The sequence below is a fragment of the Eublepharis macularius genome, chromosome 9 (genome assembly GCF_028583425.1).
Source record: "Eublepharis macularius isolate TG4126 chromosome 9, MPM_Emac_v1.0, whole genome shotgun sequence".
Lineage (NCBI taxonomy): Eukaryota > Metazoa > Chordata > Lepidosauria > Squamata > Eublepharidae > Eublepharis > Eublepharis macularius.
Genome location: NC_072798.1, coordinates 95647365 through 95673106, shown reverse-complemented (window position 1 = coordinate 95673106; position 25742 = coordinate 95647365). Strand labels below are relative to the sequence as shown.

Here is a 25742-nt window from a genome sequence, read left to right as displayed (position 1 = left end):
TTTATTTTAAAATAGTTGGACTTTTTACTGACCTTCCTCTACAATGTGCAGCTGCAGAGGTGGGCAGGTTCTAAGGTGTGCTATCCAATCATTCAAGATTGCAGCCAAGCCAAAGAGTCGTGGACTGTGGTGATTTCAACATCCATATAATACCTAGGAATTCTCTCAATCTACTGGTGCTCGCCTCTAGCAATCTAAAAGTCTACTTTGTGTGTGTTTCCCTTGGGTGGGCTTGTATAGTACGAAGTGGCTTCATGCCATAGTTCTCTCTAAGAGTTGCTTCCCACATTATGCAGTGGCAAATCTGTTTTTCCACCAGCTAAACAAGCAAGAAGGCACTGCATCTAACTCCTGGCTTCCAGCCTAAGTATAGACATTTGCAAATATTTTCAGTGCAATCCTAAACAGAGTTTGGCGAATAGACTCCCCTGCTTTGGTCCCTCCCTTTCCCAGACCCCAGCTTCTGCAGGCTCCACTTCCCAAATCTCCAGGAATTTCCCAACCCAGAGTTGGCAACTCTATGGAGTAGATCCATCAGAGCATTTCCATAGACAGAAGGATTTCTGTCTGCAGACTGTGACTTTCTTACCTCCAAGTCAGGGCTTTTTTTCTGGGGAAGGAGGTTTGGAACTCAGTGAGTTGCCCTCGGAGAAAATGGTCACATGGCTGGTGGCCCCGCCCCCTGATCTCCAGACAGAGGGGAGTTTAGATTGCCCTCCGCGCCACTTTGTGGCGCGGAGGGCAATCTAAACTCCCTGCTGTCTGGAGATCAGGAGGTGGGGCCACCAGCCATGTGACCATTTTCAAGAGGTTCCAGAACTCCATTCCCCCGCGTTCCCCCTGAAAAAAAGCCCTGGCTCTAGTTATGGCTACAAATGCCCCCCAATGCCCTTGCAGTGGGAAGAGGGAGGCAGAAGGCCCTCCATCTGAAGAAACCCTCCAGTGGCTCCAAGCTTCTATGTTTAATCCTCTAGGCCCTTTTGTCGACTGCATATTTTAGTTAACTGTTCATCATCAGAGTTTATTATGTATAGCCAAAGGCCATCACAAGATTACAAAGTCACCATTAAATCAGATAAAAATTAGGTAGAATACAATTATGTGTACAATACAAATTTACCGAATCCACTAAAACAGACGTCAATTAAAACAAGAAATCAATAGGTTAACTGCAAGTTCAGGTAACACCCTCTTTTTTTTTTTTGCAACATTAGACCTTATTGTCATAGCAACAAAGGCAAAAAGTGAAACTCTATATGAAACGTACGCACCAACATCAGAAAGCAAAAATGAGTTAATTGTTAACAATGACCATACAATAAAATACAACATGATAGACAGAATCAAATGACTTGGGACAATATGACTCTCAGTCCTGCAGTCATCCTAGGATAACTGCAGTCGTCACATGATAAGCATATAGTGCTTCATTAGAGCTATACGCTATATCCTTGGGTTCAGGATTGTTTAGAACTGTGCTGTAATTTAAACTGGTTGCCTGAATCTGCCATCACGTACCAAGTATAAGGGCACAGGTTTTTCTGCACGTGCATGCAGTGTTTGTCAAATGGGAACAAAATGTATGCATTACATTTATGCATGGAAACTGACCATGTCATGAATCGATCCATTCCATGCAGTCGTTTTCCTTTAAACTGTGTTCCTATGTGTCCTATTGACTCTGAGTTTTCTCTGACTCCACTATTAGGTAATGTGAATAACCATTTCGCTTTTTCGCCAAGTGCTGGCTCTGGTACCTCATGGCTGATTCTTCTATCCCCATTTGACTATGAAGGAGGCCTGGACAGAGTCTGGGAATACAGGCTGGAAGTCTTAATAACAGATGATAATTTGTTATCAGTGGCAAATAGAGCTACCACCCTCATTCAAACGGGTACAGTGACATTCACCGTTAAAGTCATTCCTAATCCAACCACCGTGATCCCAACAACAGTAAGTCTGCTAGAATGCTGAACAATGAATGTGGACTGATGTTGGTTTATTTATTTACTTTATTTATAATCAGCAGGGCTTTTTTTCAGCGGGAACGCAGTGGAACGGAGTTCCGGAACCTCTTGAAAATGGTCACATGGCTGGTGGCCCCGTCCCCTGATCTCCAGACAGAGGGAGTTTAGATTGCCCTCCACGCTGCTGGAGCAGCGCGGAGGGCAATCTAAACTCCCCTCTGTCTGGAGATCAGGGGGCGGGGCCACCAGCCATGTGACCATTTTCTCCGAGGGCAACCCACTGAATTCCACTACCTCTTTCCCCAGAAAAAAAGCCTTGATAATCAGTATGCCTTTCTCACTGAGGTTCAAGGCAGATTCGGCAGTGTAAATCAGTGTAATCAATACGATGAAACATCTAATAACCAAAGAAATAGGCCTGGTGCTGAAGAGCTGTAAAACAGAATACGTGAGTGTTCAAATGACTGCAATTCAAAAAGAAATGCAATATCAGTGAATATTCTGTTCATTCGATTCCTACAAACGTTTGATATGGAATAGCCCAAATCCTACACACAAACCGTCAGGTGTAATGCACATGCCCGCCGTGGCTTCCTGGTCCATTTACACACCCCTACAGATGCAGGGGGAAAAATCTATGTGTATATTATCAAGCTGTGCTGTGCTATTTGCTTAGACAACAGAATGCTGTGCTAGATCAGGGATCTGCAACCTGCGTCTCTAGAACCAAACATGACTCAGTGCCGATCAAAATGTCACTTTTTACAAACCCTTCAAGTTAAGGTATATTGGAGGGGTAGGTGGGGTGCTAGAATAACCAATATGTGAAGCAAATGGGCTTTGGGTTAGAGATGCTTTACCAAAAGTGAAATGAGAGAGGTGAACAGTCCGCAGTCATCCAAGTCCATATCATCTGCAGCTTTATGACAGTGCGCTAAGACCGTGGCACGGGGTGCTCCTGTGTATTAATTAGGGCTTACCTACACATTACAAAGTCCTCATGTTCATTGGGAAATAATATTATTGTTATTGTTATTGTTATGCCTTTCTCGCTGAGATCCAAGGCAGATTACACAATGCAAGTGAAAATACAATATAATCAACAGTTACGATATTCACTAAGCCAAGTAACAATAATGGAACAACAGTCTTTGCATCAGACACCGAGGGGAGTTATTTTACTTGCAATTAAAACTGGCAGGGAGAAAGCAGCTTTTGCCTCATCGCCACCCTGGTGCAGTTCCACCAGAGAGCTTGCAAAAGCAAAAACAGCAGAGGAGGGGAGGATAAAGCTGCTTCTCTCTGCCTGCTTTGCCCACAAGCAGAAAAGAGCCAAGGTTTGTGTGGGAGGCAGAGAACTCCCCTCGCACCTCTAATACAAAATCCGTGTCTTCTTCACCAATGAACACAAGGACTTCGTAATGTGTTGACAAGCCTTTATTGTGAGCACTTCCTAATAATGGAGTCATAACAGCCAGTGTTTGGGCTGCACAACATAATGGATTTATGAGTCAATATGTCAATTAACAGTAATGTTAAATTGTATAATTATGCAAACAGACTTTCTTACACTCTTTGTTAATCTCTCCCTCTAAATTTCGAGGTTATTTGGCTCATTAATTATAAAAGATTGCTGAACCCAGCACTAGAGGAAAACTGGTTTTGATCTGTCAACTTTTAAGTTCTTATGTACTTCTTTGTAGCGAACTCTTCTGTCTTCACAGATGACTACAGCACCTGCAAAAGGCAGGAACAAAATATGAATGCATCCTATCAGACAAATATAGACAAAAATGTAAAAGCACATTTTCAATGCAATTACATTCTTTTACGTCAATTGACTTCAATAGACACAGAAAGGGTAACTCTACTTAGAACTGCAGTTTATGAATAGCCACTTGATAAGGTATCCTCAGTAGACGATGGCGGGGGGAAGGACAAAGAGACTCTCCCTCTACAGAGGGAGAAGAGTAACTATTCCATACTCTCTCTATGTTTGCATTCTCATTATGTATGTATGTATGTATGTATGTATGTGCTGTCAAGTCTCAGCCAATTTATGGAGACCTCCAGCAAGGGGCTTCCAGGCAAGCGAGTCGCAGAGGTAGTTTGCCATTGCCTTCTTTTGCAAAGTCTTACTTGGTAGTCCTCCATCCAAGCAGCAACCCAGCTTAGCTTTCAAGACCTGATGAGAGAGGGCTATGCCATGCCTCCTTCCTCCCTGCATCCTCGCTGTAGCAGGGAGAAAGCGTTGGGTGTTATCAGGGCTTTTTTTCGGGTAAAAATGGTGGTGGAACTCACTGGTGGAACTCAGGACCGCACAATGACATCACTTTGGGTCAGCTGGAACAAGGGGGGAGTTTTTTAAAGTTTAAATTGCCCTTGGCGAAAATGGTCACATGGCTGGTGGCCCCGCCCCCTGATCTCGAGACAGAGGAGAGTTGAGGTTGCCCTCTGCGCTGCTGCATGGAGGGCAATCTCAACTCTCCTCTGTCTCGAGATCAGGGGGTGGGGCCACCGGCCATGTGACCATTTTCAAGAGGTGCCGGAACTCCATTCCACTGCGTTCCCGCTGAAAAAAAGCCCTGGGTGTTATGTAGACTATCACACATACTTCACATGGTAGATCTGTAACTGGATTTTCTGATGTGCTTTTAAGTCTGAAAAGGTGTATAGGGCCAGCCCAAGGTTTTTTGGGGGGGGGGCGCAGGAAAACTATGATTTTGGCAAAAATATCCAAAACAGTTCAACGGAGAGAAATGTGAGAAGTCCACAATGTACATTTTACTTACTGGGCATTCAAAATGAACAAAAATAGATAAGCTCTCCAAAGTCCTGCATCTTACATCATGGCTCTCTAGGAAACCAGAGGAGCCATCAGAGAGGGAGATTCTCAAAGCCAGTTCATGCCAAGCTTCCATTCAAGTCAGCAGAGAAAGCTCCGTTCATTCTTTTTGTACCCCTCAAACTCTGACACCTAAGGCAATCCCCTATGTTTGCCTGCTGGTTGGGCCAGCCCTGTAGGTATACTTGGTATAAAGAGATTTTGCAGACTGGCATGGCTTGGCTATCCCTCTGGAATTAAAAACAATGACATTACTAAGAAAATAAAATGTACCTTAAACATAATCGCAACCACAGCACTGCTCTTTGATGATGAGACCATTTCATGCTTGATCAGTAAGAAACTTCTTTTTGAATTTTATTTTACAAGCCAGGCGTTACCCTTGTGACCAGTAGAGAAAACGTCTATTTTGCTTCAGCTTGGTATGTGCCCTTCATCGTTTCTCTTGGCAGTTTGCTCCTCCTTGGACTTCTTGGGTATCTGACCTTCTTGCTGGCAAAATATATCCGCACCCACTGCCAGCCAAAGCCCAAAGAAGACAAAAAGCCACTGTAAGTAAGGTCAAAGGAACAATTCGCCTAGCATTGTTTCCTGCTACTTCAGAATCTGTCTAAGTGTCTTAAATCAATACAAGTGGTTGCATTCAACTGACTCATGTGTTCTTGAGTAGACATGGGCACGAACAGAAAAAAAATGAACGTGGTGTTAATTGTTTGTTGCCATCCACGAACAACGAACAACGAACATTGACAAACATGACCTGTTCACAAACATGTTCGTTGTTCATTGTTCGCAGGGGCCAGCAGGCTCTCCTCCAGCCATCAAGATCACTACCACATCACTCCCAGAAACCCTACCTGAGCAGGCAGCAGGAAATGTACCAGTAATAAATAACAGCTTGTCCCAGAGCCTGGTAACAGCCGTGGAACTTAAAGAGGTAGATCCCTATCCCACCACACACAAAGAAAATTCAAGCTCCAATGCACTCTCTCTGTCTCTCTCTCAAAATGCCAACAGCAATTGTCTCTCCCTCACTGTCTGCAAAACCAGAGCTAGGAGCCACCCTCCCCTCTGGTCTTTGCTTCCTTGTAACAAATTTGGAGCACCACGCTTGAAAAGAAGACCTGCCTATCAAGCTAAATTGGGCTTAGATTGGGGTTTCTAGGGCAACATCAGGAGTTCAGGCAGAGTTCAGGCAGTCCCTGCCTCCGGTTGCCAAGGGAATTGATTGCAGGTGCCAGACTGTCTGGCTTGACGAATGGCAATGAATGAGGCTTGCAACAACCACCTGTTTGTTTAGAATGGGGCTTCACGAACAGCTTGTTCACAAACAGCTGATTAGGCTGTTCGTGGCTTTTTTTAGTTCATATTGCTGTTCGCGCCCATCTCTATTCTTGAGTACTCCTATTAAGATTCTGTGAAAGTCTATGAGAATCTTAAAGAAAGTTCTGTCCCTAAGCATCCAGGGTGTAGATATTAGACGCTTACCTCTTTTTGTGTGTGTGTTACATTTATAATGTCCTATGTCCGACCACTTCACAAAATAAAGTATGAAGCTTTCCTCCAGCCTAAGGGAACTTCCTCCAGCTTAAGTGGTTCTTCTGTTGGAGGAAGAGCCCATTGGAGGAAGACTGGACGAAGTCTCCAAAAGTTGGAAGGACTTCTTCCAGCCTATGGTAGGATACTGCCCAATATTCTTCTTTCATGGAAATATATCGTGGGTATCATATAATTAATGGAATGTATGCTTTATATTTTATAGCAATTTATAATTGTATGCATTTATATTTTATAGCAGTCAGTAATTTTTATATAAGCTGTAACTAGAACACTGGTGACATGCTGATACTGGATATAATAGGGTTCAACCTTCCTAAGACAAATACATTAACTAGAAAATTATTTGGATTTTCTAACATTGCAGTGCAATTAATTTGAATGACTTAAAAATGGTGGCATACAAGTCTCCAATCTGTGCTAGGAATGCATACTACCCGTTTTATCTCTACAAGGAGCAAAACTTTCCATGAAACAAAATGAGAATGTTTTCTGAGATGTTTGATTATCTCAGTCAACTTTCTCTGCAATAAAAGAAGTGACTATATATATACCACAAGAAGTTATCTCTCCGTCATACCTTCATCAACTCCCTTAAAATTGATCTCTTTCATTCTCTGAGATCAGCTTGGCCAAAAAATTCTCAGTCAGTTGTTATTTAAGTTCCTCGGTCTTGTGTAGGTTGCAGGGGTGGGGGTGGGGCTTGGTTACCAGAATAAGAACATCCGTACCTAAACATATATGCATACAGTACATACTTCTAGAAAATGGGGAAGGAATTTACCTTCAGTGTTATCCCAGGCAATATTTTATAGAGGTCAGTGATGCTTGAAAGAGGTTGCAGTTAGTTGCACTGGTCTAAGGCAAATTCCAAAAACAATAGCCATGTAATATCTTTTATTAGGACTGACCAAAATGACCTAAGAAGTGTGAAAGCTTTCAGGTTCTCCAGAACTCTTCATCAGGCTGGATGTTTTAAGCAGGGGTAGTGGGCTGTCTCCAGCCATGATCTTAAGATTTTGCAAGCCTCTGGTGTGAGATGCTGAGCAGGTCTGCAGATTTGAAATGGTGCTGGTGTCGGGTTGCCTTCATGGCTTTCCAGGAGGAAGAAGCAGGATATGGAGTCCTGCCACTGAACATGCAAAAACTAGCAGATCAAAATCCTCTTTAATACCAGACAAAACCTGCAGATCCCTCAGAAGGCAGAGAACAGAGGGGAACCGGCAGTCATTATATGGATGCTCCATCATCCCTATTTCAAACCGAACTCCAAATTATGATGGTCTTGCTTATATTTTCCTAGCAATGATATATTGTGGCTGGAGATCTGGGGAAATGTGGTATTCTCCAAACAGAAAAGGGCTCCATCCTGAGCACCAAAGAGGCAATTAAAGTAAGCACCACAGAGCGATTGCCTAGGCTCCCAAACTGGAGGAAAAGTGTGTAGGTGAACAGGAATATTTTAATCTCTAATACAGAGTTCTTGCCAGAGATTTGCACAACGTGACGTGATGTCGCGCAAATCTTGCACGAGAAAATGCTATGTTCCACGTTTTTTTGCACGATCTACCGGGTCATTACGGACAGAGGTAAGCCATGTGGAAACAGCCAGTATATAAGGGTATACCTCTTTCACTTTGCCAGAGGCGCCAAACTGTATTGGTGCAGCTCTGCAAGCATACATGAGGGTCACTCCTCCAATCCCAGATGCATGAATTGTTGTTGATATGCTTTTCATTAGAGGATGATAACCAAGTGATGTTGCCAAATGATTGGTAAAATATATTCATACCTTCTTTTTGTTATTATCAACAGGATAAAAACACCAGGTATGTATCTGTTTTCCCAGTTTTCATTATCCATTGAAACTATCCCATTGTTAAATCAGAATTTTTTAGAGAGTTTATATTTTTCAGATGCCAGCCAGCCCAGTTGCCTGTTCTAAAGTTCCATTAAAATAAAAGTGACTGGATAGAGCAGCAGCTTAGAGCAGAACTAATATATAATACTGGCAGGAGTCAGTAGAGCACAGCAGTGCCCTTGCAATGCCAAGCTTTCCACATGTACTATCAACTGCTGCTGGCCTTGCCTGCCGGACTAGGATTTATTTATTTATTTATTTATTTATTTATTTATTTATTTATTTATTTATTTATTTATTTATTTATTTATTTATTTATTTGTGCCTGCAAACATGCCTGCATGCTACTGAAAGCAGGACTGGCCTTATACGGCAGGCAGATTATGTACCAAATATTTCCATTCTCAGCCTTTAGTCCAACAAGATAGATGATAAATGATATTTCCAAGGATCAGGGATTTTTTTCTGGGAAAAGAGGTGGTGGAACTCAAGACTTCACAATGACGTCACTTTGGGTCAGCTGGAACATGGGGGGGGGAGTTTTTTAAAGTTTAAATCGCCCTTGGCAAAAATGGTCACATGGCTGGTGTCCCCACCCCCTGATCTCTAGACAGAGGGGAGTTTAGATTGCCCTCTGCGCCGCTCGGGCAATCTAAACTCCCCTCTGTCTGGAGATCAGGGGGCGGGGCCACCAGCCATGTGACCATTTTTAAGAAGTGCTGGAACCTTCCACCGTGTTCCAGCTGAAAAAAAGCCCTGCCAAGAATGCAATGCAGTTGCCGATCATTCCCCAGTGTTAGCAAAACTATCTGTGTCCCATAACTAGGTTGGAAGCCAGAGTGAAAACCAGACAGGAAGGCATCAAGGGGAAAAGCTTCATTCAGATATCACTGGGGTTGCTCTGCCAACACTTTTTCAGTTACCTTGACCAAGCAAGGAGGGTTAAACATTGGTCTATAGTTTGCCAGATCGCCCTTGGCTAGGAAGGTTATTTAAAAGTAAAGATTCAATGATTATCTCCTTCAGTTCTTTTGGTTAAAAAGCCTTGTACCAAAGTGGTATTAATTATTCACTTGAGAAGGGCAAACACCTTATAACAGCAACTGTTCATTAAGCAACATGGGAAGGGATTAGGCTGAAGTGGTAGCCTTTAAACACGGAGGAGCTTATCACTTCAAGCCAGGATAAGCAATCCAAAATGATCCATAGATCTTTGACAGGTGGTTTGGTCCAATACCTCTAGTAAGAGACCTACCACTAAACCTGGACCCAAGTCAGTTTGGATGAGATCTTGCTAAATTGTCACAGGAAGCCAATGGAATTCCCTCTTCGAGAGAGGTTCTGATCTTGGATTTAGTAAACATCTTTTTTTAAAATTGATTTCATTACGAGTACATACATATACACATAGACATCTAACAATCTTAAAAATAATTCAGCGGTGCCAATTTCACACAGCTTACCTGAAGTCGGGACATTGCGGCACATGCCAGAAATAAAGGAGAAGATTGTGTTTTCTTGCACTAGTTTTGCGCAATGTCGCGCAAAACTCGCGCGAGAAAACGCGATCTTCCGTGTTTTTTTCCAGCATGTTTCGCAACATCCTGGCTTCAGGTAAACCATGCGGAATCGGCCCTGGGTGTGGTGATGGCAGAGAAACCGTCTCCAAGTGAGTTTCCACCACTACTCCTTCAGACCCACAAACTTCTCCGCAAATCAGGGGGCTCAAGATCTATGAGTGGAAGGGAGACAGTGAAACTGAACAGCCATGTCTATTGCCCTGGCTGGTCCTGTATTTCCAAGCTACCACCAGCAACTGGACAAAGTCTCTTTTAAGAATCTCAAGGCCCCCAAGGGCCTTCTGGAGTTGGATCTATGTGGGCAGACAAGGGGTGCCCCATCTTCTCACACACAGAGAGGGAGAGATTATACAAACTGAGCCTTTAGCAGTTACTGATGCCCAAGGCCTCCGCTTCATCTCCTTAACCATATAATTAGATTCTGCTGGCTAGAATAGATCCAACACATGTCCCTTCTCATGTGTAGGACCGAATGTAATCTGGGATCATTCTATAGCTATCCATATGGTTATGAAATCCTGATCACAATCTGACATGAGGAGTTTAGCATGGAAATTGAACCCCCCACACACACACCTCAGACAATATATCCATGGGTTTTCAACACCAGATCCTAGAGCTCCTCCTCCACGACATTACCAGTGAGGTACGCGGATGGAACACCAGCAAATACCTTAAACTCAAACCCAACACAAAAGAACCCTTGCAGTCAAAGTCAGCCACTCATTGTCCCAGGAATCTGCTGAAGGACAGACTATTGGGGGATCATAGCTACTCCCTTTCCCAGTTACTCCCTTTAAACACGCCATTAAAGGTAAAGGTAGTCCCCGTGCAAGCACCGAGTCATACTGACCCATAGGGAGACGTCACATCATGACGTTTTCCTGGCAGACTTTTTGATACGGGGTGGTTTGCCATTGCCGTCCCCAGTCATCTACACTTTAAGCGTGTAATATTGGAGATATTGTGTTCAGAGTTACAGATCTGACAAATGTTGCCAAGGCTCGGTATACTTTTGCCTCTCGGCACCAAGTAAATTTCTTAGCAATTACTATTTTAGTGGCACATAACCTTTGAAAATCAACACTTGAGCCTTTTTAGAACTAGTGCCTGTTGATTGAAAGCCGACTTCTTTAAGAACCCCTGAATTCAACAACATCAGATAGAAGTCTTTTAGAATCACTAGCCGTTCACTGATAATCTGGAATATAGAGACAAGCCACACGTGACGATTGTGATCAAGTGGGGCGCAAGTGGAGGGCAAGTGAACAGGGAGGAATACACATGAGTCTGTTCACTTGCCAGGCAAGTGTCATTTGTCACGTGTGGCTTGGCTCTTAGTTAAGAAAAACAAATTTGTTCTATATGTTTTTTCCCCTGTAGAAAAGAAGAAGGTTGGGAAAGAAGTAGTATGGGTAAGTATTCTGTAAAAATAAAAATGGGGGATTTTGTTGTTGTTGTTGTTGATGATCAGTTCAGGAAATAGGATCAGTTTTTTGTTAGACTCTGGTCTTCTTTGCCATGGAGGGTGATGGGAAAGATGGAAATGTCAACACTTCAGTCTGCTATAATGCTTGTTAAAGGCACAGAAGACCATTCAGGAAAAAAGATGTTAGTATCAGCTCAACAATAAGAGTGCATATTAACTCAGAGCGAAGCTACAAATGACAAATGACCCTTGAATGGCAAGTGAACAGACTCACGTGTATTCCTCCCTGTTCACTTGCACTCCACTTGTGCTTGAGCTTTCCTTTCAATTTATAACAACGCATAAACTCACTGCTGTCATGGATAGCTCCTTCCAACCAGATGCCAACCTCCAGCTGAGGCGTAGAGATCTCCTGGAATTGCAACTGACCTCCAGACTGCAGGGATCAGTTCTCTTGGAGAAAATGGCGGCTTTGGAGAGTAGATTCTATGGAATTATACCCTGTGGATCCAGAAGAGTTAGCCGTGCTAGTTTGTAGTTGCAAAATAGTAAAGAGTCCAGTAGCAACTTTAAGACTAATCAACTTTATTGTAGCATAAGCTTTCGAGAACCTCAGCTCTCTTCATCAAATGCATCTGATGAAGAGAACTGTGGTTCTTGAAAGCTTATGCTACAATAAAGTTGGTTAGTCTTAAAGATACCCTGTGGAAGTTCCTACCTTCCCCAAGCCCACCCTCCCCAGAAATCTCCAGGAATTTTCCTACCTAGAGTTCCCAGTCCTACTGATTATGAGCAACTTACAGTCCAAACTTATCCATGTTTACTGAGAAGTTCAGCACCGAAGAGGGTAGAGGCACTTCTTATCGAATCTTTGGACTGGGGGTTAAAGAAGCCCAAAATCTTTAATCTTCTTTTAAGCATTTATCAGCAGATTCTCTAGACAGAAGTGGCTTTGTTGCCAGTCTCAATTAAACTTGAATTGCTATTATGCAACATAGGTCAAAATTTTTAAGTGACTGTATCTTGCCCTTAATTTAACAAGCAGGCTCAAATTCACATTTTGTTTCTCTTCTTAGGAGATGACCAATGTAAATGCCGTTTTCGATGGGGAAGCAAGAGATCCAGGTATTATTACTAATAATGAAAAAAAGAATTTTGTTTTGTTTGCCTTGAAAGGAAAGAGCTTCCATGTGCTTGTAGTGAGATATTTACATTTCTAAGGCAAATAGCAGTGGTAGCCTTTTCTAGCAATAGCAAAGCCACACTGTGATATTAGCAGGAGCACCAGAGTAATAGCACATCTTTGTTCCACTCCCAGGGCCGGCTCCAGCGTTGCTGGTGCCTGAGGCAGCTTAAGGTTGCTGCTGTGCGTGCACGCCGGACTGCGTGATGACGTCACTGCGTGTGACATCATCATGCAGGGCTAGCGTGTGCACGGGGGGCCTTCAAGCCCTCCCATTCAGTTGCTCTGTGAGCCAGGCGCAGCCAGCCACCCTGGCCACTGGCTGCACCTGGCCCACAGAGCAACTGAACAGGAGGCTGCCTGCTCAGCTGCCCCATGCTGCCACCACCAGCACGTGCTCCTGGCCAAGCGCAGCAGCTGCGGGCCAGGCGCAGGAGGCGGCCAGGACAGCACATGGCAGCGTGCATCCTCCCAGCCCTCCGTCTCAGATGCTCCGTGTGCCGCCCTGGCCACCTGCTGCGCCTGGCCCACAGCTGTGTGCTGGTAGTGGCGGCAGTGGCGGCAGCGGCGGCAGCACAGAGCAACTGGGCAGGAGGGCTGGGAGGATGCCTGCTCAGTGGCGTGCGCCCCCGTCCCCAGGCCAGCACCCTCTCCAGTACCTTAGCGCTCGAGGCTGCTGCCGACCCGGCCCTGCCCACTCCACCCATTGGTTTGAACATAAGAAGAGCCCGGCTGGGTCAGACTGCGGGTCCATCCAGTGCTGCATCCTGTTTCACACAGTGGCCAATCGGTTGCCCTGCAGGTCCCACAAAGAGGACCCAGAAGCCGAGGCCTTCCCTTTATGTAGCCTCCCAATGCCGGTGTTGAGAGGCTGCCTCTGGATGTGAAGGTTTCCTGTAGTCCTCTTAGCTAGTAGCCACTGGTAGACCTGTCCTCTACAGATGTGTTTAATAACCCCCCTTTTAAAGCTGTCCATCCTTATGACCATCACTATGTCCACTGGCAAGGGGCAAAGAAGGAATTCCTCTTTGTCTATCCTGAATCTATTGTGCATCAACTTGATTTGGTGCTCCCAGGTTCTAGTATTATGGAAGAGAGAGAAAAAGTTCTTTTTCTCCATTTTCTCCATGCCAGCCATAATTATACAAACTTCTATCATGTCCCCCACACCTTAGTTGTCTTTTTTTTACCCAGTAAGTGAGGACTTCGTATATGTATGTAGATTAGATTTTTTGTGCACAAGCTCCACAGTGGCCAAAGAAACACCTTTTGGATGTCACTGCATGCTGATAAGACCTTGTGCAAGTGCAGCTTCATTGAGGTGCACTAGTGCGCAGGTGTAACTTTGCACATGTATCTGGTTAGTGCAATGTGATTTTGAGCCTCCTTACATCAGAAGAATTCAACTGTGCATTGATCAGGATGAGAATTTGCATCTACAATGACTATAGCCGCTGCGTACTATATTAGGCTCCAAGGTCTCGATGCATGTGATCATCTCTGGGTATCAGGGCCAATAGTGTGGCTGTTTTGGGCAGCATCGACAGGGTGTCATCCTCTAATCATCCGCTTCCCAACCTTTCTCCATCTACCACACGCTCTTTCTCAAACCTGCTTCACTATGATCTTTTCAGAAAGAATGCCATCCAAGCACATTAGCACACTGTCTAGACAGGAAAGTCAGCCCACATCAGTACCATTTTCCTTCCATCAGCTCCTTGAGGCCACCATTTTCTTGCTGTACTCACAGGGCTTCTTGAGGGCTTAAAAAAGGTAGCAAATGCTCTAGCAGCAGGGCTTTTTTTCAGCTGGAACGCAGTGGAACGGAGTTCCGGCACCTCTTGAAAATGATCACATGGCCGTGGCCCCGCCCCCTGATCTTCAGATAGAGGGGAGTTTAGATCGCCCTCCAGAGGGCGATCTAAACTCCCCTCTGTCTGGAGATCAGGGGGCGGGGCCACGGCCATGTGATCATTTTCACCTAGGGCAATTTAAACTTTAAAAAACTCCCCCCTCCTTATTCCAGCTGACCCAAAGACATCATTGTGCAGTCCAAGAAGCGTGTGTGCACTTTGCGCGTGCGCATGTGGTACCAGGGGCACCACTTCCCACCAAGAGTTGCTCCCTGTGCTGGCAACCCACTGAGTTCCACCGCCTCTTTTCCCAGAAAAAAGCCCTGTCTAGCAGTATAATGCTATAGAGCTATAGCAATTGCTATTTTTAAGCCCTCCAGTAGCATGGTGGACGGGAATGGGAAGGTCTTGTTGGATCTCAGAAGCTAAGCAGGGTTGGCCATAGTTGGTACTTAGATGGGAGACCACCAAGGAAGACCACCAAGGGGTTGCTCTGCAGAAGAAGGCAATGGCAAACCTTCCCTGCTCAACTCTTGCCTTGAAAGCCCCTTGCTGGAGTTGCCATAAGTCCAGTGGCACGGTGGAGAAAAAATGCATGGAGAATGACAGAGGATAGTGTGCAGAAAACTTCCATTGTCGCTATATGTACCTTTGTAATCGTGGAGGCAATGAATGCAGAACAGAGAGTCCTCCTCGCCACTTGCATGCGCCCTATGTGAATGTTCTCATTCATATTTCAGATGCCCTCTTCTGGCTAAGCTTGCTTGGCCAGCAGGAGTAGACATGTCTAAGATAACAATGATAGTCCCTGGCTAATGCTAAACTCTCAGACTGAAATATTCTTTACGTCTCTAGCATACTTCCTGTTCATTATTAGAAATAGGTATATTTAGTTTAGTAGCAGAGTTACTTAGTCAGAAGCATTTCTCCCAATGAGCAGTAATTAATTCTCAGGCAATCAAATTGTAGGAAAGATTGAACATTCAGTTTACTGAGGTAGATTCCATTCATGGCAATATCTTGGAGTAGAAAGAAAGAGTCCTGGTCTAAAGAGTCGATTTCCCTATAAATACCACAACCAGATAGCCCGGCAGCAAGGCTTCAAGTGTGGATCTGTAGAAGAGGTCTTTACGGCAGGAGCTCTGAAAAATACTACCTTCCCCTCTGGAAGGCCACAAGGCAAGAAAAGGAAATCTCCCAAGAGTCACGGACACAGAGGAGGAGGAGGTATTCCTGCTTTAGACAAAGAGAAGCAGCTTACTATCAGGAGAGGTACACATACACATAGAGAGACATGCAACGCCCTCCAGTGTCCGAGGCATGCTGAGTTGCCTGTTCCATCATTCTCAAGTCAAGAGATTGGTGTGGACTGAAGGGTCTTGTCATTCCTACTGGTAGCCAGAGTGTGCAAACTATGATTCTCATGCTTTGCTGCTAAGCCCTCAAAAGACAGCCTTATCTCTTCTTCTGTGGAAAGGAGAAGTAGCTAAATTGTTGGTTTCTTCCGCAGTCACTGGCCACATGTATGAATTTAATTCAAAGTCCGGAGCTCGGAGATGGAAAAATACAAACAGGCCTCTAGAATTGGAAGCAAAGGATCCAGAGACGCACATAACGGCTATTAGAACGAGCACTGGGCAAGGAAATCTAGTAAGCGGAGAGCAAGCTGGGACCAGTGCCAGAAAGCAGGGAAGGCAGGACAACAAGATGTCAGCACCACCCGAACAGAAGATTGAGATTTCTGATCAAGATAATGACCTAAAATTACGGGTGCCGAAAGAAAAATCTCTGGCAAATGGATCAACAGTCCATCCAAGCACATCGCCAGCTCTACCACGCAGGTCACCCATGCCCTCTCCCAAAATATATCCCAAATATCAAAGTCAAGCTTAAAACAGGAAGTATTTTTTTGAGTAATGAGTCCAGAAAACCTTTTGCAGGTACTCCAAAAATGGAGCGGTAATGTGAACACATTTTACTTATTGTTAATTACGTTCTTTTTGAGTTAGTAACGAAAAGTGGCACTGTTAAAGAAACAGCCTGTCGTGGGCAACAATTCTAATTCAGATAACATATTGGAAGTGCAATCTATGGCAATTGATCTGAAAGACACAAGAAGAGTGTGAGTGGCTGGAATAATTGCCAACTACTTTGGCATTCATAACCTAAGGGATGAGGCACCAGCCTGCAGCCAGGAACACTGGACATGACTTCTGTAAGAGAAATGCAGCTTATTTCGGGAGAGACTAGTGGATATTTTTAACATACTCTTCAAAACTTAAGGATGATTTAAACAATGAGCCAAATCAAAGTTGCTGTTGCCGTGAAGTGTAGATCCCAAAATGAGTGCTGCGACTTTTATATTTACCTGCCAGATTTGCTAAAATGATGGAAATTTAGAGAGTTCTCTTCATCTGCAAGTTCCTTAAAGCCAGGTTATCTTTTTGTCACAAGGCTTCTATTGAACAGGCACACACCTCACACAGTCCAAAGAAAATGAGTAGCATTTACATGGTAAAACAGTGGTGAACGGCTTCCTTCAGAAGGGCTACAATACTGAGCAGCCGTCACATGGCTTGGATTTCCAACAACTGCAAAACAACTGTTTTTGTTACATTTATCTGAATGGGAAAAGATGGCCTGTTTCTACCACTGAGATTATGTACTGTTCCTTGTATAATTTTTTAAAAACTTTGTACAAAAATTTCCTGGTTTGCAAACTAAAGTATACTCACATAATTATGCTTTTTTCATTAGTTGCTTCTTTCTTGCTTTCCTTGTGTGTGAGGCGCCTTTTTAAAAAAAATTCTCTGTATCTTCTGCTGAATTAAAAAATAGCCCTCCTCCATTTACTTTACTTTACTGCACCATGTATAGTCTGGGACAGGGCTTTTTTTCAGCGGGAATGGGGTGGAACGGAGTTCCGGCCCCTCTTGAAAATGGTCACATGCCCAGTGGCCCTGCCCCCTGATCTCCAGACAGAGAGGAGTTGGACACATGGCCAGTGGCCCCGCCCCCTGATCTCCAGACAGAGGGGAGTTTAGATGACCCTCCGGAGGGCGATCTAAACTCCCCTCTATCTGGAGATCAGGGGGCGGGGCCACTGGCCATGTGACCATTTTCACCAAAGGCAATTTAAACTTTAAAAAACTCCCCCCCCCCTGTTCCAGCTGACCCAAAGTGACGTCACTGTGCAGTCCTGAGTTCCACCACCTCTTTTCCCAGAAAAAAAGCCCTGGTCTGCGACAAAAATTTTCTTCACCGAACTAGCCAATATAGTGACCCCAATTATTGACTTGGCTTTGAAATGATCATTCTGACGTAACTCCTAACGTTTGAGGCCCATAAAATGCTACTCTGCAAGTGCAGGCATGTGGTTTTAAATTAAGGGAAATAACTTTGCAAAACAGGAACCTGTGCCAATTCCTTGTTATGAGAGGATCTCCGCACTTGGGCTAGCATGAAAAACATGCAGGTTCTTAACAGCGGCTCTAAGAGGAAGCATTAAGTATCTTCAGAAGGTTTTTTCCTAAGGTTGCTCTGCCTTTGTTAGGCTTGAACATCACAAATCATGCTCAGCTAATTCAATGTGGCCTTTATCTGTGAGAAGAAGAAAAGGAAGAGTTTGTGAGAGAAGTCTCCAGCCAAGAAAACCAAATCACTGCACGGTCTTGACCAGGAGATGATTCCCATGGTTAAGATCTCATGGGAAGTCACCAGACATTTGCCCTAATATGCCTCAATCACCCCATAATGTGAGAAGATTCTATGCCCTGCCAGCACCACCACACAGGTGCTGTTTTCTGGAACTTAGTCTGTACCTGCCACCCAGTTCTCTGGGTCTCCAAGGCCTGAGTAGGATCTCCATGGTAGACATGGGCACGAACAGCATTACAAATGGAAAAAAAGCCAACGAACAGCCTGTTCGGCTGTTCGCAAACAGGCAGGTCGTGAGGCCCGATTCCAACCGAACAGCTGGTCGTTGGAAGCCTTGTTCATTGCTGTTTGTTGGTGTTCGGGTAGCTCTTCATTAAGCCAGACAGTCTGGCACCTGCTGCAATCAATTCCCATGGCAACTGACGCAGGGATTGTATTAACTCCTGCTGTTGCCCTGGAAACTGGGGATCAAAGAGGAATTTAAATGCCCCTTTCCATGCCGCTGCTTAGCGGCATGGAAAGGGGCATTTAAACCCATGAATCAGCTGCTCATCGGGTGCTTCCCTGGACGAGCGGCTGGCTGCCCCTCTCCTGGTGCGAGAGAGATGGGGAGAATCTCCCCACCCCTCTTAGCACTAGCAGACCTGGTGCCGCATGGCCTCTTCTGCCTGGTGCAAGAGGGCCAGGGAGAATCTCCCTGGCCCGATTGCAGGAGGCCAAAGCAGCCCCGGGGTGCCAGGCATGCCGGGTGCGAGCGGTACAGGAAGAATCTCCCTGGCTGGCTCGCATGGGGATGAAGCAGCCCCGGGGCACCAGCCATGCCGGGAGTGAGTGGGCCAGGGAGAATCTCCCTGGCCTGCTCGCACAGGGCAGATGCGGTGCTGCGGAGCCGGCCATGCCAGGTGCGAGTGGGCCAGAGAGAATTGCCCTGGCACACTCGCACGGGCTAGAAGCAGTGCTGCGGCACGGGCCTTCCGGGTACAAGTGGAACAGGGAGAATCTCCCTGGCCCACTCGCATGGGGCAGATGTGGCGCTGCGGAGCCAGCCATGCCGGGTGCGAGTGGACCAGGGAGAGTCTTGGGTTCCCCACACTCTTCCATGAAAGCTTGCTGTGTGAGGTCTTGGGTCAGTCTTAGCCTAACTTGCCTTGCAGGATTGTTCTGAGGATAAAATGGAGGAGCGAGAATTATGTTATGCTACTTCAGGTCCCCATTGGGAAGAAAGGCAGGGTATAAAAAGGTAAATCAATAAGTTCAAGGACCATGAACTACACCCCCAATTTTGGTAAGACTGTTTGACCCTGTCACCAAGGAATTCATTTTGATGTAGAAAGGAATTGTTTGTAGAGTGGACCAGTTAAAGACAGAAGGTCGGGTTTCCACCGTTGATCTGGGTGTGGCCAACCCACCCCATGCTAGTCTCAGGGCAGATACTGCAGACCCCAGTTGAGCTAAACTGTACTATATTTCTGTTCAGGATTTATTGTATGTCCTCTTTATGGTCCAGATTTTACCTCTGTTGAGTCTGGTTTTGATCCAGCATTTCCTTTCAGATTCTCAGTGGAAAGTTTGTAAGGCATTAGAGCCAGTTTAGTGTTGTAGTTAAGAGCGGCAGGACTCTAATCCGGTGAGCCAAGTTTGATTCCCCACTCCTCTGCTTGAAGCCAGCTGGATGACTTGGGGTCAGTCACAGCTTCTAGGAGCTCTCTCAGCCCTACCCACCTCACAGGGTGTTTGTGGGGATAATAATGACAGTAATAATAATGACACTGACTTTGTAAACCGCTCTGAGTGTGGCACTAATCTGTCCAGAACAGCAGTAAGTAAGCACAAGGTTATTATAGTGAACAGGCACATTCCGTAGCTGTCAAGCAATGAAAACATCCTCAGTAAACCAGCTTTTCTGCCTGATAAAATAGCCAGACATGTCTAACTAGAGCATAGCAAAGACAGCTGCTCTACTGTATAATGTGTGAGATGTACTAACAATGGGGAAAATAGCATGGCCCACCTCCAGTCTAGGAGCGATAAAAAAGTAACCAATAGAAAAGAGACTGTAGCGCCTAACCAGGTCTGGGCCATTTTCACACACACCCATAAGCATCTGGAAGATCATGCAAAACTCACGGCATGAAGCGTCTTCCTAGAACGGTTTCCCGGCACGATTCCCTTTAATGGCGTGATGACGTCAGAAATTGCACCGTTAAATGGGATCATGCCGGGAAATTGTGTGTTGCCAAGTAGGCCCCCTCTCATGCTTTAAAGCCTGCCATGAACGGTGTTAAAGTTTCCTGCGTTGCTGTTTTACTGCTGCACCAAAGATTGCCCTGCATGTGTGTGTTCTGGTACACGTGTCAGTTTCCTGCCTGCGTGTTAATTACCTTGCTGCTGCAATAGACTGTGTAGTTCCCTGACTCCATGTTTGGTTAACTGCACAAAGGACTCTTTTCCTGGGCAACCCTGCCCAGACCTGTATCTGGACTTCCCAGTGTGTGTTTGGACTGTGTTACAAGTGTGCCCCGTGCCTGCATTGCCATCAGCCACGGACCGTGCCTGTTCCCTGCTTTGGACTGTGTTTTAAGTGCTGTTCCCCCTGCCTCCATGGAAGCCTGCCTCATATGGGCCCAAGCCGCTGCTAGCAGCCGGGCGCCTGCTGGGGAAACCTCCAGCGAGCCTGGCTAGGCGCTCCCTGGTCAGTTCCCGCCTGGAGACTCCCGCGGGCCGGTCGCCGAGCTTGCCCTCGCTACTGGGCAGCCTGCTATCCAGCCCCAGCTATGCCCAGCCAGCATCCATGTTCTCAGGCAGCCAGAAGACCTAGGGAAGAAGCCTGCTTTGGGAAGCCATTTCGGCGAAGCGGGCACACCACGTCCGCAGCGAGAGTACCTCGCCCCGCTCTGCATATCTTAGGAGCCGCCCCGGAGAAGGAACTAAGTGCCGACCATCCCAAGCACTTAGAGAATGCATCTCAAAGAAACCTCCGCATTCCAGAGCTGATGACATCAGGACAAGCTGGAACATCCTTTCAGCCCACTTGGATTTCCCCCTCCCTCTTTTGTCCCCTCTTCCTGAGGTGTCACTTATCACGATCTGATTACCAAAGTGGCCCATCCAAGCCATTCAGTAACCCATTAGAGCCTTTGTTTTAAACTGTGAGAACCACCAAGTACAGCACCAGCCCCAGGGTATGTTTTGGGGTATTTAAGCCGGTCTCTCAGACCGCATGGTGCGCGTGCCATCCTATCCAGAATCCCTTGCTGTCCGTCTGTGGTCCCAGTGCTGGCATTGGGCCACCTCGCTGTTGTGTCTCTGCTTCGCTTCAGGATTGTGAGTATTCCCCACCATCGTTGGGAACCCGCTAATGCGAAAGTCTCTATATTTCATACTCTGTATCTCCTAGATCTTGTATGCTTTCTTGTATGTATGTGCAAGTTCAGGCTTACGCCACACTATTAGTGAAATACACGTGTTTGGGAACTTATTTGTAGTCTGCCTCTTTCTCACTAGAGTGTCTGGAATCAGGACCTCCGTAATCATAGGTTAAGATCCGCGCTAATTTTAGTTACAGACTGCTAAAGCTAATTTCCCCCATTAATAAGAGCAGTTCTGGTAACATGTGCTAGGAAGACACTTTTATGCTGTGAGTTTCACGTGATCTTCTGAAGGCTTTGGGCATGTGAAAACACCCCTGGATTCTAGGTGAGCCATGCTGGATTTGACCAAAGACCCATTCAGTCTAACATCTTGTTTCCCACACTGACCTATGCAAAGCTTCCGGGAAGCCCACAAGCGAAGTGTGAAGGCACTGATCTCCTAGTATTACCCTTTCAGTTAACTGGTATTAAGAGGTACACTGCCTCTAAAGATGGAGGCTCTACAACCATCATGGCTAATAGTGGTTGCATCTATCACATCCTCCATGAATCTCCCCATGCCTCTTTTAAAGCTATTTAGTGTCCACGACGTCGCGCAAATCTTGCGCAAAAAACCGCGATCTTCCGCGTTTTTTGCGCGATCTGCCGGGACATAACGCAAGCAGGTAAGCCGTGTGGAAACGGCCCATATTACATGGAAGGGGATTCCATAAATCTCTGTTATATGAAGAATGTCCTGTCCTGAATCTACTGCCCATCAATTTAATTTCATTCTAGTGGTATGAGGGAAACGCTTTCTTTTTTCATGTTCTGTATGCCATGCACATTTAAAAAAATGAAATTCTGTCATGTTTCCCATATTCACCCCCCCCCCCAATTAAAAAGCTCTAAGTTTTTTAGCCTTCTAGGGACGGTGTTCTAAGACCTGCGTCATTTGAGCTGCCTTTTTTCTGTATATGAACCCAGGACCAACATCCTCCTTATGATGTGGCATTTGTGCACTGTGGCCAGGACAAGGACTCGCGTCTGTCTTTTATTCAGCAGCACGTTTAAAACCCATTTAAAACTGTATAATTTGGAATACATTTTATTTACAAAAGAAGTTGTGGCTAAGCACCAGTAAGCAGGCAATCCAGACCCAAAGCTAAACTATACATTTTAGAATCCTGTGTGTTGCGCCACCATCTAAAGATGGTAATCCATCACATTTAAAGGATTCAATAATTCTTACAGCAATAGCAGTGTAAGCTGATCTGACAAAGGTCTGGAAAACACACGAACAAAATTTATTGACAGCAACATGGCCATCATATTCAAACAACAGCAAAGATCTATATATTGCACAGTTTCCAGACAGCGTATCAATAACTTCCAAGGCTTGAATAAACAAAAGTAATCTACCACAAGCTTGGCTTTGCCTGCTTTGTTTCTTAATGTATTTCACCTGGATGTCTTGAAGAGGCTGAATTAATCGGTAGTCTGCACCAAGGAGACAACATCCAGCTATGGCCAAAGGACAGCATGTTTCTCATTCTTGAAAGGGAAGATTTGTTAGAACTGCTGACAGGCAGAAACAACTCCATTCCTGCCTCTTCAACCCTAACTCAGGGCCAAGCTACAAGTGATGAATTACACTTGAACGGCAAGTGAACAGACTCACGTGGAGGGCAAGTGGAGGGCAAGTGGAGGGCAAGTGAACAGGGAGGAATACACGTGAGTCTGTTCACTTGCCGTTCAAATGTCAAGTGTAATTCATCACTTGTAGCTTGGCCCTGAGTTTCTTCACCATTTGCATCATTTTGTCTAAAGGACTTAAGCCATACAAGACAGAAGCTTTTGATATATCTGTCACAACTACCACCTACAATTAGAAGTCACAGATGCTACAAAAATAAAAGAATGAAGTATATCAGGTATCACTATTTGATTTCACGGGCAGGAATACTGAGCCATGGCTAATCAGAGGGTAAGTTTGTGCTACGCACTCACAGCAAATAATACCAGTTTTAACTGTTGGCTTCTGAAAAAGATCCTGGAAATTGTAATTTGATGAAAATTCTCTGTAAGACACTCGTACTGTTCCTTACAAAGCGAGTGATCTATGGGGAGATGGAATTACTATTACAACCGTTTATCTAGGAAAGGATTCCCCAGTGTGGCACCCACCAACGTCCCCTCGGCACTTGCCAAGCTTTTCAGAATGTGGGTGAGTCATTGTCATCCAGCGCTTGTTACTGGCTGCCCTCATTCAAATGAAAATATTGTACGCTAAAGAATCAGGAAAACTGGTAAGCACCTCAGCTTTCCTTAGTCAGTGGGTGGCTCTATCCCCCCTTTAGGTTTACCTTCTTCCCAGGACGTGTTAAGAGACATTCAGTTTGGCTTTTTCTCCTGTGGCAACCACCCTGAGGTCATGCTCAGCACCCACTTCCAAAATTTTAAAGGTGCCCACAGGCTCAAAAAGGTTGGGGATTCCTGATCTAGGATGTAGTTATAGTGATGCCAGTCCCCCATCAGGGGTGGGGTATCCCCCATTCCCACCTTCCCCTCCCCACCCCACTTATCTGGCTGGCAGGGGGGAACGTGCCTCCCAGGGTGCACCCTTGGGTAATGTGGCATGCTCCTACATGCCACAGCAGCCCAATTCGACCCGAATTGGGCTGTGGGGCACAGGAGCACTGCGCTCTGCAGTGGCTGGATTCAGGCCAATTAGGGCCCAGCCCAGATTTGGGCTGAATTGGGCCTGAATTAGGCCAGATTGGGCCACTGAGTAGTGTAAGAGTGCTGCTGTGCGCTCCACAGCAGCCCAATTTGGCCCCCTGGGGAATGTGGGAATGCTCTCAGGGTGGCCCATGACCTACATGATGACATCTCTTCCCAGAAGTGATGTCATTGTGCAAGCTGGGAGCAAGCAAGCATGCAAATGTGTGCATACAAATGGGGAAAGTACAAGGTAGGAGCCGGGTCCCAGATCTCCTGCCACGAGGCTAGGGGGACCTGGCAACCTTATGTAGTTAGGACATAATGGTTCTCTGACTTTGCTACCATAGAGTTCATTTCAAATGTGGAACTATCTACAGGCATAGCACAATGCTTCCAGCCAGTGGTAACCTCACTCAGACATGCCCTGGACATGCAATAGGGTCTGTAAGACATTCACAAGCTCAGACCCACATGCTCAATTAAAAACCAGGTTGTCTAGAATGCCCAATGAAAGCAGGTTACAAAATGTTCAGGAGCCTTCAAAAGGCAAAGCGCAGAACTGTAATGGCAAATCCATGGGATTATATCCTTTGCAACTGTCAAGAGAAAATAGACCCTCCCAGACAGGGCAACAGAGAAGCCAATTCTTCTATTGTTTATTTTATTTTATTTCACTTACATTCCGCTCTCTCTGCAAGCAGGCTCACCCATTTTTTCCCACAACAGGCTTTTTTTACTAGTAACTAAATAATAGTTCTAACCATGTACCTGTTCTGCCAATTCTCTTCTCTTGCCGCCACCGCCGCCACCACCACCACCACCACCACATTCGATTTATATACCACCCTTCAGGATGACTTAATACCCACTCAGAGCAGTTTACAAAGTATGCTATTATTATCCCCACAACAAACATCCTGTGAGGCGGGTGAGGCTGAGAGAGCTAGAAGCTGTGACTGACCCAAGGTCACCCAGCTGGCTTCAAGCGGAGGAGTGGGGAATCAAACCCGGCTCTCCAGAGTCCTGAGCTCTTAACCACTACACCAAACTGGCCACGTTCAGAGGGCACTGGGGAAAGACATTCTGTGCCCAAGTAATCAGAATTCAGTGCCAAGAAAAGCTGAATTCTACAACCTTTATACCTATGCATACTTTCACTTTATTTTACAAAGCTTGTTTTTCACTTTGTATAATTCTGATTTTTACTAGTCATAGGGTGAGCAAGGATACTGATGGTCTCACACTGCTAAGCACATGTTTCGCGACTATAAGGGATAAGAACATTACATCATTTTTTTGCATTGCTACAGTCTTGACAATTCCTGTAAATCCTTGGACAGCACTGCCTGCCTGAGCCAATTTGCCATAATTTGCAACAGAGAGGAGGAAGCGCCAACATACTAGTTGCATATTAGGCAAAAATCCCAGTTTTTCTTCTTTCTTCCTCCTCATTTTTGGCAACTAAACTATTTGATGGCCGACTGCCAGTGACAGGCATTCTGGATCCTGCCCTCATCAAAACCATCCTGGTAAAAGAATGCTACACCCATTTCACCAATCACTGGGTATGTATCCTGTAGGGAGCTTTAATAGGTCATCCTGTATGCTGAATGGTAGTGGGTACATTCAGGCAAGAAAGGGTGGTGAGGGTGGGGGGCACTTAGCCAGTGGCTAATACAATTAAGAAGACTTGCCTGAGAATTCATCTACCTGCAAACCCATCCGTATTTGTATCT

At 45.5% G+C, this 25742-nt stretch overlaps 1 protein-coding gene across 1 annotated transcript in view; it reads left to right on the top strand.

The window, feature by feature from the left end:
• Positions 1-17024, top strand: part of CDHR3 (cadherin related family member 3) — a 60799-nt gene extending 43775 nt beyond the window's left edge. Inside the window, exons 14-19 of the mRNA XM_054988828.1 lie at positions 1709-1953; positions 5182-5363; positions 8185-8198; positions 11194-11225; positions 12316-12364; positions 15786-17024. Coding sequence (XP_054844803.1) covers positions 1709-1953; positions 5182-5363; positions 8185-8198; positions 11194-11225; positions 12316-12364; positions 15786-16168 — 905 coding nt within the window. The 3' untranslated portion in view covers positions 16169-17024. The remainder of the gene's footprint in view (positions 1-1708; positions 1954-5181; positions 5364-8184; positions 8199-11193; positions 11226-12315; positions 12365-15785) is intronic.
• Positions 17025-25742: the final 8718 nt, after the last annotated feature.